Source organism: Clupea harengus, chromosome 2 (assembly GCF_900700415.2).
Source record: "Clupea harengus chromosome 2, Ch_v2.0.2, whole genome shotgun sequence".
Classification (NCBI taxonomy): domain Eukaryota; kingdom Metazoa; phylum Chordata; class Actinopteri; order Clupeiformes; family Clupeidae; genus Clupea; species Clupea harengus.
The window spans coordinates 9,367,851-9,385,468 of NC_045153.1; the positions used below are offsets into that span (position 1 = coordinate 9,367,851).

The window sequence follows — 17,618 nt, forward strand, 5'->3', positions numbered from 1 at the left end:
TGCAGACCCACAAGTGATACATATAGATCGTTTATTGCACCAAACACAGCATATAATGAACAGGGGCGAAGACATATCAAGCATAACAGAACATGGCACGTGTAAGTAATAGTCTCTCTACAAAGTATCACAGTGATTTTTTTTATTCATCAGTGGGGATGATCCTGATTGTAAAGCAAGTTATGATAATTAATTTACTAGGCCCCAGGACCCTGCACTCCGTGCCACTGTATGAAATTCTATCTACTACTTTGTTGCTCTTATGACACAAACGGTGCTGTAAAAACAGCACCCACTCCACGGCTCCTTGTAACTCGCACCACACCAATGGAGACGCTGAACAAACACGATTGATGCAGCCCGACACCCCTGCTGACTCTAAAGTAGACCTGGCCCTGCAGATGTAATCATATCGCTACACTGGGACGTGCTACGGCTCTGCTCACACGCATGACTCTAGGCATGCTAACATGGTGGATTAAGTTCTGACCTGGTACAAATACAAAGAAAACGTTTCTGCACTGTGCTGTGTGTCACTGTGGGTAAAAAAAACTGATTGGCTCTCAGAACAACAAATAAAAAGTAAATGACTAGAAATGTAGAGTGAGTCTGTCAGCCTATTCCTCATATCCTTATTCACATGTTTAGTTTCCTGCTCTTCTTCTGAAGCGAAAGAATTTTATAGTTTATTGCACATGCTATTTCAGATAGAAATACTGTATACAAGACTCTGTGAATCTAGCCTGGTGTCTGTCAGTGGAGAGCAGAGTCCTTCCACTGTGGTCACACTGCAGTGGGTTTCAGGCTCGACCCGGCTTCAGTTTGTGTGTCTGGTGCCTTTGAATCGGATGAGGACGGCTCTTTGGGCTTCCCTGTCTTGTCGATCTGGGCCCGGTTTAGGTTCTCCCTCTCCAGGGCTTTCTCCATCTCTGTGTAGTAGTCCAAGGCCTTCCGCACCGGGTCGATGATATGTTGCTATGGCAATCGCAAAAGGTTTAGCGTGGTAATGTTATGTTTGTTTATTTAGCAGACACTATGTAAAGCGACTTAAATAATGTTATGTTGTAATATACGTTGTGAGGGAATATACTAATAATACATGATAATAAACCATGGCAATAATAATAAAAATATATGTTTTCTAGAATCATATATGTTGGGTTGAGACACTAATGGAGGAGTGCAGTAGGACATGTAGCTGTGTGTGTGTGTGTGTGTGTGTGTGTGTGTGTGTGTGTGTGTGTGTGTGTGTGTGTTTGCCCTCACCTCCAGGCAAGGGAAGAGGTTGGCCAGCTCCATGAAGAGGGGCAGGAGGACGAATCGGATGAAGCCGGTCTGTGAGGACGGCTTGGTCACTTTGTCCCGGTCCATGAACGGAGACACAGGAAGTCCTTCAAGCTTCTCCATATCACTCTACAGTAAAAGAGGCCAGGGTTGGTTGTGTGTGTGTGTGTGTTTGTGTGTTTAGTATGGGGAGTTGCACCTGCTCATCCTAAAAGGCTAGAGGTCAGGGGTGGAATTACCTCCATATGACCTTCATCAAAGCAAGCAAGAACGCAACTTATTGAATGGTAAAGGGTGGACACTGGACAGCTTTTCTCAGGAAGTATGCACAGAAATTGGGAGACTCTGGGTTCCCATATTAAATTACCAGACAACTGTTAAGAATATGTGTGTGTGTGTGTGTGTGTGTGTGTGTGTGTGTGTGTGTGTGTGTGAGAGAGAGAGAGAGTGTGTGAGTGTATGTTTGTGTGAGTGTGTGTGTGTGCGTGTTTGTGTGTGTCACCTGATTGAAGAACTCCTGCAGCAGGCAGTCCAGCCAGGGTTCAGCCACGTCCATGGGCCGAGCCTCATTGGAGATGTCACTCACTTTTATCAGGATCATCATCAGCTAAGGATAAGGTCAATATGAACAACCATCAGCTAAGGATAAGGTCAATATGAACAACCATCAGCTAAGGATAAGGCCAACATGAACAACCATCCGCTAAGGATAAGGCCAATATGAACAACCATCCGCTAAGGATAAGGCCAATATGAACAACCATCAGCTGTCAGTGCACAGTGAGTAACGTGATAAAGGTAGAGTGAGTGACCTACAACCATCAGCTGTCAGCACACAGTGAGTAACGTGCGGCCCCGTCAGATGAGGTCACAGCCTGGTGAGGCCCCGTCAGATGAGGTCACAGCCTGCTGTGGCCCCTGGCATTCAGCTGGGCTCAGAAACACCCTTCTGTCGTGTAGGACAGCAGTCTGTTTTTTCAGACTCCCCAGTCTGTTTTTAACACTTAGCTAGAGGCTGTTTGGGAACCATATCTGTGTGAAGCATATTGCTCGACTCTCTACATCACAGAGCCGGTCCACTACCCAGTCTTGCATGATATAATATCCCATATGGGTATGCAGTTGCATAAGTGCATGGTTTGGAGTGTACTTCATGTGCGGAGGATGAAATCACTCATTCGCGGTCTAAGTTACCACTTCTCTGTGGTCCTTATTGCCGAAGTCAAACACGGACAGGATGGACTTGAACTTGTTCAGGATCTCATTGTGTCTGGTCATGTCTGTGGCCAGGACACACCTGACAGGGACGGGAAGAACAGCGTTAAAGAGCTGGAGAACATTGTGCAGTCACCAGCATAACAATGATAGAGAGAGAGCATTCAAAATGATAGTCTCTCTATCAATTAAAGATGGTCGTAGCAGAGCAATACTTTTGGGAAAACACAACTCAGGCTAGTAATTAGGCAATATACTGTTCATTAAGACTATATTCCATAGTTACTGGGCAAGGTACTATTTACTAGGCACAATACAACAGCTATATGCACAAAGGGGAGAGAAAGGGGGTTGTTGTGTAAAGGTCAAATTGTATGCTATTCCCTCTCCTTTCTTGAACTAAAATAAAAAACAGAGAAGTGTCGATGGGAAAACTGTGCTTGGTTGGGGTCAGTTGTCCGTACCTGATGATGCCTTCTCGTATTCTTTTGTACTGATCTGTTGTCATGTTTCGGAAGATGTTATTTTCATTCTGAAAATACAGATTAAGTGACCAGTTTCTTTCTAATAAGGGTGTTGATGAATATAATCCTGAACAGGCAAATAGTACCAGGACATTTCTGACAACTAAATAATATCCGACTGCCAACTTTGACAGGAAACTAATGTACTTGAATCTGTGTGCTATCAAAAGTAAACAGTTATGCAATGATATTTGGGGTAAAGATAATTTATGCAACATGACATTTATTCAAGCTGCACAAAAATGAATTCAACAGTGTGGATGAGCTTGACATGTAAACAACACACTCAAGAAAAACTGGTTTAGTTGATCATTACTAATCCCACTTCCCAATGATATCATTGGTCATGGGATTACCTTCTCCAGTATCTCAAACTGGTTTAGTTGATCATTGTTAATCCCAGCTCGTACTGATATCCCTAAAGGGCATGGGATTTACCTTCTCCAGTATCTCAAAAGCAACAGCACAGTGGTGGTTCTCCAGAGGTGAGATGTCATTATAACGCAGAGCGAGTTCTGTACGCGCATTAATCTGGACAAAATAATCATAATAACAACATTAAGAATATCTCGATATATGATTAGGAATATATATTTGCAAATGATGCCACAGAATACAAATACTCATTTCACAATCATACTACATTTTAAATATGTTTAATATAATGTTTGATTGAGAAATTGATGTTGTCTGTTTGGGTAATGTTTGGTTCACTGCTGAGGGATAGTATTCTGATTGGCTGTTTGAGTCACCTGGTAGGCATTGTTGTATCCAGTGTGGTCCAGGTCGTGACAGACTGCAGAGGTCAGCAAGGTCAGAAGGTCAATGCTCTCCATCTTACTTCTGAGGTCCGTCAACCATATCAGTCCATACATCTGCATTCAAAAAAAAGGGCACACGTCATTTCCATCCAGGTCTATACAATTTCTATAATGACAAACTGCAACTGAAATAATGAAATAAGTCCAGCAAGGGAATTCAACAAAGAACACACCAAAGAAATGGTGCTAAATTGACTTTGAAGAAATCGTGAAGCAATCAAACCCAGAAGGAAATAACGCTAAGAGGTGTAATTGGTCAATAGCAGCCTTCTGTGTCTGTAATTGCATGGCACACATGGCAGACTCCACAGGTGACCTGTGTGTCCTTCCTTTCGCAGACAGGCTGAGATGAGAGAGAAATAACAGTTTGGTGATTGCATTCTCTCTCTCTCTCTCTCACTCTCTATCTCTCACTCTCTCTCTCTTCCTCTCACTCTTTCTCTCTCTCTCTCAATCTATATTTCATTCACAAGTCTGTCTCTGTTTTTTTTGTTCTCCTCCTTGCTGCTACCCATCTTCTTTGTTCTATTATCCTCTCTCTTTTCTGTTCCTCTCACTGTTTGTATCCCTCCCTCTCTTCCCCTCTTCTCCCTCCCTCCCTTCCTCTCTCTCTCTGTCTCTCTTTCTCTCTCATCTTCTTCTCTCTCTCTCTCCTCTTCTCTCTCTCTCTCTCTCTCTCTCCCCTAATCCCCCCTGGGGGCTCACCATCTGTGTGACGCAGAAGCAGTGTTTGAAGTTGTGGAAGGGGATGTTGTTGTAGCGCCGGTAGACCTCATAGAGGAACTGCTGCAGCACCTCCAGCTCGATGTTGAAGGTGGAGATGAAGTCCAGGTCCACATACATTACCTGGAGCAGCACCATGATCTCTGCATCCTCCCACTGCCTGCACACACACACACACACATGCACATGCATACGCGCACACACGCACACACACACATGCACACACACACACACACACATGCACACACGCACACATGCACCCACGCACACACACATGCACACGTGCACACCCGCACACAAGCACACACATACATGCACATACACACACACACATGCACACACACATGCACGCACACACACACACACACACATTCACGCACGCACACACACACACACACACACACAGACACACACGCACATGCACACACACACACACACACGCACACATACACACACTCACATGCACACACACAGAAAAGGAAAATACAGTTACAGTTTAATCATTCAGCGGATGCTTTTATGCATTTTTGTCAGTGCAGTATAGGTGCTCCCAGGGCACTGAACGCATGACCTATTGGCATGGTGTTGTACTAGGTGGACAGACAGACAGACTCAAACCTATTTCATTTCATTGTAATTTGGTTAGGTTAGCAATAGCATACCAATAAAGTGGACCTCTCATCACTATTGTATCAACCTGATATTCAAAACATTAATATCAAAGAGACTCAATGGATCTCATCAAATATCAGTGCGCGATGATAAATACAAAAATGTCTGTGATGTTTAATAACTAATTTGGTGTGGACTTGTTGAGATCTTGCGTGGAGGCAGACACACACACACACACACACACACACACACACACACACACACACACCATAAAAGAGATCATAAACCCTCGTCCACTCGTGATGCAGAAGTGCCCTCCTGTTGTGTTGATCTGAAAGGGCCGATGTTAAACAAGCAGGCTGGGAAGGAAGACGATGCATTAATGCGACCCACAAGGACTAGGCCGTAATGAATATGCTTTTCATGAGCATTGCTTTCAGCTGAGGATCCGGGGCCAGGCCATTCATATTGATATGAGTGAGATGGGATGAAAGGAAGCAAATTACTGCCAGTGTCTTCGACGGATGCAGTGGAAATGATGGCTGAAGCGGAACAGGTGTAAATTGATTTCGGTACCGTTACGCACAGACACCGACACATCTGGCAAACAGCTTAATAATGTGTCCAGCAGACAGTCTATAATATACCTATATTTTTATATAAATAAATATAATATATATATAATATAATATAATATGATAAATATAATATAATAGCTTGGCTTGGGAACGATCCTTGATTGGTTGTAACACATCAACCACATTTCCATTGCTTTTACAAATCTGTATTACAATATTGCCTTAACTTTCCATAATGCCAAACATAAAAACATATCATGAAATTTAAATAGTCTTTTTGTGGACATTACACATAACTTCATAATGAGACATCGCTTGTCGCTGTTCATTAGCATTAAGAGGAAATTAGCATTGAAATTAGCATGAAATCCTATGCCATCTGTTGTTATATACTGCTTATGTAAGCATTAACTAATTGAACGGTAAAGCTGCATCTAGTAAAGAGCATATCATAAAAAAAAAAATCGAGTTCAGTCATGATTTAAAGCTTTTAAATCAATTAAATTATGACTGGCAGAACACGCGGGCTCACTTTTTTTAATGGAATATGGACATGAATCACTTTTACTATGTTTGTCCTCTAACGCCACCCTTATTTGTCTTACTGTCCCACTGCATCTGAATAGCTCTGTTTATCAGGATGTGGTAGCTGTGTCATGTAAATCCCTCAAAGCTCTCACCAGTTATCAAAGGTTGGAGTCTTCAGATACTGCCTCACCTCCTCAGAAACCTCCAGTGTACTATTGGGAGAGTAACAACATGACATGATATTTCGAGGCATTACAAAAAAAAAGAAAATACATTTGCACAACAGCTCACCTGATTAAACCTCTAGCATAATCTGTATTATAAAACAGCATTACATCAGTACTGTACAACACAAAGCAATGTTGAAGGTCATTAGAGAGCTTCATGAAGCTGTATTTTGCATCGTAAATATAACTACTCCAAAATAAATACAGTAATAATTCTACTAATCATGCAAAATGCATTTCTGTTTGGTCAGACCACACTCCTTTAAGGAAGCTAGCACTCTCATAACAGAGAGAGGGAGAGAGAGAGAGAGAGAGAGAGAGAGAGAGAGGGAGAGAGAGGGAGGGAGATGGAGAGAGAGAGAGAGAGAGAGGGAGGTAGAGAGAGAGAGAGAGGGAGGGAGAGAGAGAGAGACAGAAAGGGAGGGAGAGAGAGAGTGAGAGAGAGAGAGAGGAAGGGAGAGATAGACAGAGAGAGAGAGAGATCTAAGAGCTATGTTTAAGATGGTGGAAAGAAATTCTTTAAGGTGCCAAAACAAATTAGATCAAATAACTATAGGCCAGACTGACCTCATCTTGAGGAACTTGTCTCGCACGTGCTCACACTCCTCTCGAGTCTTGCGCAGGGTCCTCTTGTGGTAGAAAGGAGAAGGCTTGTGTGTCGCGTCAGACAGCTCTTTAAACAGGCCCAGCCAGCTGAGATGCTCAACGCTCTGGCGGATAACATTAACATCAGCCATCAGTATCATTCTCAAATGTGATGAGCAAATTATTAATAACTGTATTCATTTAAAACTGTTTTTAAAAACATTGCAGGCCATCTTTTAAGGTTTGTCTGTATTGATGTATGTATCAGAAGAAGAATTCATACTGTATTGATTATAACCATAATAATAATATAATAAGGTAAGTTCATCTTCTGCGGTTATGTTTCACCTCAAGTTTTTCCCTAAAGGACTCCACCTGTCTCTTCATCTCGTGCACAATAGTCGGAGTCTCCCCGGCCTCGATCAGAATCTTCTTCTCCAGACTCTGCAACCTACACAAAAGACCACAGGCCATGTTGCCCCATCAGCATCAGCATCAGCATCATCAGCATCAGCATCATCATCATCATCATCAGCATCAGCATCGCTTCAACTCAACTGTGCTTTCTCATTACGAGTCATCGTGTGACCAAAAGATCATGGGACATAGTAAAAACATTTGTCATTTAAACTCAACTGTACACTATACATGGGCAAAAAACCCATGTCATTCTGTAAGATAAAGGTTGCTTGAAGGTGACTGTACCTTTTTTCCATGGAGGACAGATCAAATCCGAGTGCCACAGCAAGTTCTGTACCTGAAACATTGTTAGGAAGACTTCATGTTCCTCTGTAAAGCCATACATTCACATTCCTTATCCCGTCTGGTGGCATGACACCTTAGACTGAAGACGTGTATACGGCAGACTATGTGTATTACATGTTTATATCAGTTCGGTATCGGATAACCCTCGCCGTATCATTAAACCAGGGAAATCCTTCTCCCAAAAAATATCTTTGTTGTGTTTCCATATATCTTTAATTACTTTAATACAGAATATATCTAACACCCCGGTGTAATTAGAACTGCTTATAACACTGCTTATAACCTGTCCCAAACAGTGTTAATGACACGTTTGTATCAGTGATGTATTACCGCAGCCTGGCCCTGGCCTCAAGGCAGAGAATACCTAACGGGTCGCTGTTGCAGTCCGCCGCCACCACCTCCAGCTTGTAGGAGGACTGGGGTGTGTTGGGGGGCAGCTGGGGGGAGATGTTGACGATGTTGCCCTTGGGGTTGTACAGCTTCAGGATGTCATGGGGACCAGCCTCGGCAGCAGAGCGGAACAGGTCTGTGGGAGAGCAACATGAGTAGACACAGGTCCACACACACACACACACACACACACACAAACACAAACACACAGGTAGGTAAGTATGGTTCACACATACGTACACACACATCCTCACAACGCACATACATGCAAACTAGTCGGCAAACTAGTCGGCATGGAATAACGTAACAGCTAATTTATAAATGATAAATTATATAATAAACAGACACAGGCAAGCCATGCAACACGAGTTTTGTTATTATCTTTTTGTCATTATTTTAAAAGGCCGCACAATGACCAAGATGTTCAGTCCAACTCACCTATTAATGATGCCTCTACATATACAATATTTGCCCAGAGGCCAACCTTTATGATCATACACACACCTAATTAATTATTTTCTGCAGTGCAAACATTGCTTAAGCACAGCTCCTTATGCTCTGGCCCAAATAGAGGTCACTCAGAGGTCATTGCCTTTATTTGGGTTGTCAATGTTTGTATGCTCCTCACAAACACTGGCAAATCAAGCCTGGCAAATTAACAAGATGCTACGTGTACTTCAGTACACATAAAAGACAGCTAGAGGTTTCACAAGGAGATGCTCCAGTAGGGACATCAAGAGGTATGACCTTAAAAGGTATTGCAAGGGAGAGGTATCTCATTTTGTTTTCCTTTTGTCCCCTGGATACAAAGGATTTCAGCTCTTGCCACAATAACATGGAGGAGGGCTCTATCTCAGGGCACAGCTTGGTTTGAAGCTAACCCAATGTTCGGCATCGTGGTCAGAAAAGGGCAGTTTGCAGAGATACAGAAGATAGGCCGTATGGATTAACATCTCTGCCTGCGTTTGACCTTCTCCAGCAAATTGCAGCTTAATTTGCGGCTAATCAAGAGCATTGGGCCCCAGGCTATAAATACTAAAGGCAACATACGTTTGCTGAGAGGCAGAGGCTGTCACTTAAGGAGCCCTGTCAGCTACACCTGTGCCTCCCTCTCGGCCAATCAGAGCAGAGACAGCCTCAGGATGGAAGGCAAACATGCTCTTTGCATGGATGAAAGCCCTTGAATATACTCATGATGTAGTAATGGAGATGTGAAAAGATACAATCATTCCTTAAACTGCAACTGCAACCTTTACCCTGTGAATAACTACATTGCAAAAGAGTTCTGTAAAGACTGAAAAAGGGTTTTCACGGCATGGGAACTGACAACCAGTGAATCCTTCTAGACGGTTCTAAGCAGAGTGTTAAAGGGTCTCTTTTCTCCTTCAGTACCCTGAACGCTTTTACATTATACGTGTGTTATTGAGGCCTTTTCCCTCCAAGCAAGAAGCAATCACCTCAGAGGGCTGGGAGAGTGTTGAGTCAGATGCAGTCATGCTTTTTCAGATATAAAGTGAAAATGTATGTTTTGGTGTCCTGGAGAACAGGGTCACTGGCCAATAGTAAGCACTTAGAGGCTCCCTGTGGTGGCTGGTGAGTCACTGTCTGGAACAGGCATCCTCTCCTTCAGGTGAGTTACATAAACAAAGCTCGACTATGACAGATGGGCTCCCCTTCGTCATCACCGTCATCATCGTCATCGTCATCATCATCATCATCATCATCATCATCATCATCATCATCATCATCATCATCACTATCATCCTGTTACTGCCAATATAAAGGGAGTTGTGTGAGAGTGAATGGAGTCTCTCTATCTCTATCTCTATCTCTATCTCTATCTCTATCTCTCTCTCTCTCTCTCTCTCTCTCTCTCTCTCTCTGCCTCTTTCTCATCTCAACCCTGTCACGAGCGCTAACCAAGAACTGCGCCTCTCGCTCGGAGTTGAGGGGCTGTAGATTTTTTACACATCACAAACTGTTTTACACAGACCTGTGCTGAAGGGTGTGTAGGATGGGTCAATAAAACTGGATTGTTTTTATCCTGCTTAAGCTAATAAACTTGACAGTCACTTCAGTATGGCCAATTATTGATTACGATTACAAACTTCTTACTGCTGCAACTTTCATGCTCTAACACACTTGTGTCGTTTTATTTCCTATTATATTTTCACGACCAAATTGCAGAAAAAGCAACACAACAAGAAAAGAGTTTCCTTCTACAGAATGTCTAAAACAAATGGGTGTCAATAAACGTAATTGAGGTGAAACCTCAATGCAATGTATGTACACAAACACAAACACAAACAAACAAACACATGAACAATCTGAATGCCGTGTCCTAAAGTAAGTTTAAAAGGTCAGAAGGCGACCAGCTTAGAGACCCTAACCTCCCTGTGGTTAAGACCCACCTTTGACGTCCGGTGCAGGGCAGTCAACAGGGAACTCTGCCTGCTCTGGTCTGCCGTTGATGGTGAAGTAGATGACCGTAGTGGCCATCTCCTCCTGCGCTGCTGAAGACATCCCCCTCCTCCCCGTCACGGCTGCTCTGATGGGAGTCTGCTGCGACTGCATCTATTTAACAGAGGACTACTCCTTCACTCCACTCCACTCCACTCCACTCCACTCCACCCCTCCCCCTCTCTCTCTCTCTCCCTCTCTCTCGCTCTCTCTCTCTCCCTTCCTCTCTCTCTCTCTCCCTCTCTGTCTCTCTCTCTCTCTTTCTCTCTCTCCCTCCCTCTCTCTTTCTCTCTCTGCTCCTGACTCTCCTCCTCAAATCGGTTGTGCTCCTTTCCTGTTTTTAACTCTTTGTATCTGATTGTTTTGGCACTATATGAATAAAATTGAATTGAGTTGAAATGTATTATATGTATGAGGTGCTATATGAGGTGTTTAACATTTAAATACAAGTTATATGCAATATGGGGGAGATCAGCTAAACTCATGTCAGTGTCATTTGATGCATGTAATGTTCATTTTGTACTCATTCTAAACCACTTCCCGAGTCTGATTACCATTAAGTTTAATAAAAGTTGAATGAAAATGTAAATATTTGTTTTGTTTTTTTACTACAGAATTGCTTTAGGGATCTAACCCTGTCATAGTCATAACCTGCATCATTAAAGAGGACCTCTTATGCTCATTTTCAATGTTTGTCATTTTACTTCTAGGTTGCTTCAATGATCCAAGAACACATACTCTATTCACATTCACCCTCTGTCTGAAACGCTTTGTTAGAGCTCTTTAACCTCAGAGCTCAGTGTGCTCTGATTGGTCAGCTCTGTGGGCAATAACATCGTCATTGGGCAATAAGGAGTGTGTTACCAGAATGCATCATTATGTAACAGAGGAAAAGGACTGGAATTCCAACCAGGGAAAAGTATTTTCTGTGTCGAGAGAGTGACTCCCTCTGGTGTGTACTTTGGGCTTTCGGAACTTTGCAGACTGTTTAACGGCACAACAGTTTATAGAACACACTAAACAGAATCGAGGGAAAAACCACAAAAAGCATAATAGGTCCGTTATAATATTGTGATGAGGCTTGCTATGTAGTACTGCCTGATAAGTCGCCTTAAGGGGGGAGGGGGGGGGGGGGGGTCTTTTTGAGTCCTGTAGATTTTCAAAGGCTAATGCATGGTATGCTTTCACTTTTTTCAAATGAGACTTCACCACCACCACCACCACCTTTGCATATGCCTACATTCCATTAAAATCCCTCTCCTGGCATTGAGTAGATTAGACCCCTAAAAAATATCTATTCCTCAAAATTACATATTATGTTTTTTTTTAATGATGGCCTCAAAATGGCCTTAGCTCTGCTTATTTTTCTCATGATTTGTTGTGTAACATTGAAAAACGATATGGACATGTTAACAAGGTTAAAAGGAGGGGGTCCTTTTAATAACTAAGACAGATCAGTGTCCGCCTCCTTTTAGTGTAGTTAAGAGGTATAATACTCATGATTCACTTTACCAGGACTGACCATCTATGTAATTTATGAAATTAAAGACACGATAAAACAATGTCCACTCAACAATAAATATAGTGTTATGGTAGAAGACAAGATCTTCCAGACCGATGGGGGCGCACACAGACAATCTGGGTCTGCATGAAGTGCTTCTTCTGTTGTGCTAAGGTCACAGTTCAAAAGTAACGTGTTCGAGAAGAGGAAGGAGAGGATCACATGCGGTGCGCACTCTTTCCTACTAGTGTCTTTAGTTTATGAAATATTACAAAAATATCTGTTAAAAATGACAGAGGTGGAAGCTACAAGTTCAAAACCGGCTAAAGCCTTACTAGCTCTGAATCCAGGCGACGATGCTGAATTCCAAAAGAAAGTTCAGCAAGTGAAAAGGCGACGGAAAACGGTAATGTTGGCTAGCATGAGTACAAACACTATCTAACTTTACCAAATGTTTTAACCATTTGTGTTTTTATTGTCCCATCGGGTAATTTAATCATGACGTTACTGGTAAAATCCACATATCGTTTTGTTTTTTTTCAACCAAATTGGTGTTATTAATCGAAATCATACCTTATTAAAAATATTCCACTGACGTAAGCTTGTTTAGCATGATAATGACCTAATTTTCTAACTTGCAAGCTATTTCCAAACGGTATGTCAATTATCTAAATGTTGTCTGCACCATTTGTAAACCGACATTGCTAACATCGTGGTTGCTAACATCGTGATTGCTAACATCGTGGTTGCTTGCTCTTGTCCACAGCCCCGTCCACTTCAGTTGTCCCCTGGGGTGATTTACGTGGGACACATTCCAAGAGGACTGTTTGAGCCACAGCTCAAGTCTTATTTCCAGCAGTTTGGGAAAATCGTAAGGATGAGACTGTCCCGAAGTAAGAAGGTGAGGTTTGAAATTAGTGTTCAACGGCAGCAGTTTTGCGTCTTATAAAATCCTTACGGCGTACCTTTTAAAAGAATCCTTTTTTTTTTTCTGTACATTTCGAACACGTGGCTTTGTGAAAGCGAAGCTTAGCTCATATCTATCTTGAAACGAATCCTTTATTTTCCGAACATTTCGAACACGTGGCCTTGTGAAAGCTAAGCTTTGCTTAGCTCATATCTATATCTGATAATAATAAAGACCCATACCAAAATTGCTCTGATGCATTGAAATTTATTTTACAGACAGGTGGAAGCAAAGGCTATGCTTTCATTGAATTCGACTGCGATGAAGTTGCCAAGATTGTGGCTGAGACCATGAACAATTACCTCATGGGTGAAAGACTGATCAAGTGTGAGTATTAGTCTGCTTAACCTGAGTAGCATTTTGTACATTTTATTTAACAAATTACCGACCTCCTGAAGTCACCCTGTATCTCAGGGCTGGTGCTGTCTATAATGGTATATTTTAATTGTGCTGGAGGAGCATGCAAATATTTGATTACCTTGTGTCTGGGATTGGTGGTGTGGTTTACATGAAGAGTAGTTTGACTACCAGTAGTAGGTTTGCTACTTGCTAAGTGCACTCTTGGCTCTTGTTGTTTGGACAGGCCACGTGGTACCACCAGAGAAGGTACATGAGAAGCTGTTTCTGGGCAGCAAGATGGAGTTTAAGAAGCCAACACAGCCCGCAGTTACCCGCTACAACCAGAAGCACTCCTCCGAGGGGCTGGAGAAAACCAAGGCAAAGCTCCTGAGCAAAGAGGCTAAACTGCGCAAGAGGCTCGCTGCAAAGGGCATCGACTACGACTTCCCTGGATTTGTAAGTTTGGTTTAGTTTGGTTTTGTAGCTACTTCAGTTGATCATGTGAATTGGCAGTGGTTAAATGTGTGTTTATGATTTCCTTATTTCCTCACAGCTAAACACTTTGGTAACACTTTCAGCACTAATATTATGTAAATATGAATTTGAGGCATAGACTGAAAATCCCCCCCACTGCATCAGTCAGTGGGGGGAAGATACCTGTGCCAACAGTAATGTGGCGCATCAAAGCTTATTTCCAGTCCCTGTGACTGTGCAATCAAACCCATGTGCCCACACTCTAGTAATGCTCATCTACTAGTATGTTACATATTTATATAAATAGCTGTTTTAATAGTCTCCTCTGGAAGCTGTGCCTGGCTATTTTTTATGTTTTTGTTGTTACTGAATCTTTAGTATGTCCAGTTGATCATGTGAATTGACAGTGGTTAATTTTGTCCGTTAGGATTACGGTTTCCAACTTCTTGCTGGTTTGTTTTCCTCATTTTAGGCAGCCCAGATTCCAAAGAAGAAGGGAGCAACCTCAGACGATGCAGACCTATCCGTTTGTAGTAATGTACGTCCTTATCTGGTCACAATGTTGTTGGATGTTTGCATGTTTTACTCTGCCGCTTTCTTTTTTTTCTTCCCACATCTAAACACTGTGGTAACACTTTCAGCACTGATATCCTATAAATATACATTTAAGGCACAGCCTGAAAATTACCTCTATTGTGTCAGTCAGTAGGGCGTGATAACTGTGCCGACAGTAACGTGGCTCATCAAAGCTTATTACCAGTCGATGTGACTGTGCAATCAAACCCATGTGCCCACACTCAAGTAATGCTCATCTGCTAGTATGTTGCATTGTTATATTAATGGCTGTTATCATAACCTCTTCTGGAAACTGTGCCTGGCTAATTGTTTGTTACTGATCTTTTAGGATGTCACCCCAGTATGTACTCCTTCAATTTTGGAGAGGAGGAAGTCCATGGCAGCCAGCGTCGTGGTAGACGATGAAATTGTCATTAAGCCCATGCCAGATGCCTCATTTGAGGAGGAGTACTCTGAGGATGAGGGGTTTTCAGGGCTGGATGACACCAAAGAGGAGGGAAATGTGTCGAAAGAGGAACCGAAAGAAGAAGAAGAAAAAGCAGCATAAGCCTTCACTGGAGAAAAGACTGCTGAAATCTCCGACCAAGCCTGGAAGATCCACCTTCAGAGACTTCTGTACATAAAAGATGATTTCCTGGAAGTAGGGAAAACAACAGCAGCAGCAGACGGCACCCCGGCTCACGATGTGTGTTGTGGGTATTGAGCCAAGGAGTCGTTAAATGTCGTCTCAACAGCAGTTGCTAGGGACTGTTTTTCCTTTCAGAAACTCAGTGTTTCATGCCAAAATGGACATCTTTAACTATTCCCTTTTCGTGTAATCTATGGGCGGGTGGCACGGCCATGTTGTAGGTTTTTTTTGTGCTGTTGCCTCTCATCTGTCTGGTCATTTTGATCTGTGATCATGAACATGTAACTGTATGAAAAGCAGCTGAGTCCTCTGTGTGTGTATATATAAAAAACATAAATTGCTCTTTTATGAAGAGGTTTATCTCTTAGGGAATAACTGTCTTTAAATGAGTAAAGATAAAAGTTCCTGGAAACATCTTGGTACTGTTGTGATTAAGCATGCATTCTTGAAGTTTTGTGATATAGATCAATGATTCTAAGTAATGGACAATAGGCATATTTATTCTAGTCACCTGATGCAGAAGTGTATATGGTACACAAGCTTTACACATCAGTATGCAGATGACAATAGATGTAGACTGTGGAGAATACCATAATCTGTCAGTACAGGAATTATGGTCTAGAAAATCCTTGGGGTTACCCTGACGGTGAGAAATTCCCGTTGAAGCGATTGGAGTAAAACCAGAGGTTAAACCAATTGCACTGCAGGAATACATTTGGTGTCATCACCAACGCCGTTAGACCACAGGGAGGCGCTACAGTTCCGTGAGTGCGGTGATTTCAATCCAGATGCCATGTGTCCAGTCCGCAACAGCATTACAAAAACCGAATGATGCCAAATAAGGATTTATTCTTTTGTGTCTATTGTTCATTTTAAAACTAAACTCTACAGAGGTCACAAAACAGATTCAGAGACTTGTTAAAAATCCTTTAAAGAAAACACCGTTAGATTTGAAGAAATACATGAACCAATTACTTGCGTTTATAAATACATCTACACAGACCAGTATAAAACATTTCTCTGAAGTCGGTGCTTTGAAATACTGTCAGATTAATTTACAGTGGAAGAGGTGCGCATACCTTTCGAGTTGCGATCCATAGAGCCAGCCAGGAAGCATGCGTCAGTTTCTGTGTGCCAACATTCTTGACGCGTGCGCATGGGCAGCCCATTATTGTCCAGCGAACAGCATACGGGGTGGAGATTCCTCGATGCTGCCGTCTGACAATACCACACACCACTGTTTTACCGGATAATAAAATTGTGCTTAGATGACTAGGGTAAGTACGTGAAGTTTACCACTACTTATGATGACCCAAATGTCAGGCTGTCTTTGTATGAAAGAATGATGTGAACATAATGTGAACTCGCCATGGCTGCTAACCCCAGCGCTGCTCCATACGAGTGGGACTGTGGACTCTGGGTGATGGTGGAGTGGTGCAGACCAGAGAGACACGCTGCTGTGGAGGGCTGATGACTCGAGTGCTGCCTGTAGCCAGTGGCGTGCGTGCGCCATTAATGATCTGATTGACTGATTTGGAGATTGATTACAACTGAATGATTGTGTCAATAATTGTATTCATTTATTGTTCTATTATGTAATTATTTGTACACATCACACAACAATCATGAAATCACAACACAGCCATAACTCCGTGTTCTATAGTATTTATAGTTCTATAGTGTGTGTGTGTTCTCTTTTATCCATCTCTCTCTCTCCATCATAAACCCCACCCAGAGGCGTCCTGTCTGTCGTCCCTGTCTGTGCTCCCTGTCTGTCGTCCCTGTCTGTGCTCCCTGCATATGGGAGCAGCTGTGAGATCTACAGGACCTGCCTGTGACGCTCAGACAGTTTGGAGTCAGGAAATTGATTCTTATAAATCTCCTGGAAGGATAGAAAAAGAAAGGAGGGGTAGAAAGAGGAGGAGGAAGAAGATGAGGTGGGGGGTGGGGTCAGACTGTCCTTACTGTTCATATCATTTATCACCACTTTCTCCAGACATTTTTTTTTCTTTTTCTTTCGGAGGCGTCATTATTTTTGCAGTCAGCTGAAGGTCGTGTAGCTATGAGATGGGCCCAGAGGGAACCAGCTGCAGGGTTCTTCCAAAGCCCAGAGGGAACCAGCTGCAGGGTTCTTCCAAAGCCCCAGTTCCTTCCCTCCCCGCTCTGCTCTCTACTGAACTCTTTTAAGGAGTGGGGAAAGATCAGTACTGCCATCAACACCTCTCATTCATCTTCCTACATAGGGCACTGACCAATCTCTCTTTTTTGTTTCTCCCCCCCCCTTTCTCTTGCTGTCCTTCCCCTCCCTCCCTCTCTTCCCATTTCTCACTCTATCTCTCCCCCCCTCCCCTCTCTCTCTCTCCCTCCCTCCTCTCTCTCTCTTCCCCTCCTTCCTCTCTCTCTCCCCTCCTCTCTCTCTCT

General features: G+C 42.8%; 2 protein-coding genes and 2 non-coding genes across 5 annotated transcripts; 3 read left to right on the plus strand and 1 right to left on the minus strand.

The window, feature by feature from the left end:
* Nucleotides 1-17: 17 nt before the first annotated feature.
* LOC105912657 (high affinity cGMP-specific 3',5'-cyclic phosphodiesterase 9A) lies at nt 18-10,856 on the minus strand. Of its 2 annotated transcripts, none has more exons than XM_031582179.2 (14): nt 10,664-10,856; nt 8,227-8,388; nt 7,803-7,854; nt 7,473-7,548; nt 7,080-7,222; nt 6,438-6,497; nt 4,550-4,727; nt 3,776-3,898; nt 3,462-3,554; nt 2,964-3,031; nt 2,479-2,581; nt 1,787-1,891; nt 1,267-1,413; nt 18-975 (listed from the first exon to the last, which is right to left on the minus strand). In XM_031582179.2, the coding sequence occupies exons 1-14, from the start codon at nt 10,824-10,826 to the stop codon at nt 784-786; spliced, it is 1,665 nt and encodes a 554-aa protein (XP_031438039.1). In that variant the 5' UTR covers nt 10,827-10,856; the 3' UTR covers nt 18-783. The 2 variants fall into 2 exon arrangements, with proteins under 2 accessions (XP_031438039.1, XP_031438035.1); XM_031582175.2 differs by having other exon boundaries at nt 7,446-7,548.
* A 1,526-nt stretch (nt 10,857-12,382) lies between these two features.
* nifk (nucleolar protein interacting with the FHA domain of MKI67) lies at nt 12,383-15,609 on the plus strand. The gene is made up of 6 exons (XM_012841649.3): nt 12,383-12,619; nt 12,980-13,114; nt 13,399-13,507; nt 13,764-13,975; nt 14,466-14,531; nt 14,898-15,609. The coding sequence occupies exons 1-6, from the start codon at nt 12,503-12,505 to the stop codon at nt 15,114-15,116; spliced, it is 858 nt and encodes a 285-aa protein (XP_012697103.2). The 5' UTR covers nt 12,383-12,502; the 3' UTR covers nt 15,117-15,609.
* Nucleotides 14,129-14,256, plus strand: LOC116218782. The gene has a single exon (XR_004163035.1). It is a non-coding gene; the product is annotated as a small nucleolar RNA ACA64 (small nucleolar RNA).
* LOC116218804 lies at nt 14,666-14,792 on the plus strand. The gene has a single exon (XR_004163042.1). It is a non-coding gene; the product is annotated as a small nucleolar RNA ACA64 (small nucleolar RNA).
* Nucleotides 15,610-17,618: the final 2,009 nt, after the last annotated feature.

Excerpts from the sequence above, each read along its gene's own strand:
- LOC105912657 (XM_031582175.2), bottom strand. The coding sequence starts at position 10,826 with ATGCAGTCGCAGCAGACTCCCATCAGAGCAGCCGTGACGGGGAGGAGG. Across the intron at positions 7,855-8,226 it reads CTGCAACAGCGACCCGTTAG|GTACAGAACTTGCTGTGGCA; the intron begins GTATTCTCTGCC and ends ACAATGTTTCAG. Across the intron at positions 6,498-7,079 it reads GACAAGTTCCTCAAGATGAG|TACACTGGAGGTTTCTGAGG; the intron begins GTCAGTCTGGCC and ends CTCTCCCAATAG.
- nifk (XM_012841649.3), top strand. The coding sequence starts at position 12,503 with ATGACAGAGGTGGAAGCTACAAGTTCAAAACCGGCTAAAGCCTTACTA. Across the intron at positions 12,620-12,979 it reads TGAAAAGGCGACGGAAAACG|CCCCGTCCACTTCAGTTGTC; the intron begins GTAATGTTGGCT and ends TCTTGTCCACAG. Across the intron at positions 13,508-13,763 it reads GGGTGAAAGACTGATCAAGT|GCCACGTGGTACCACCAGAG; the intron begins GTGAGTATTAGT and ends TTGTTTGGACAG.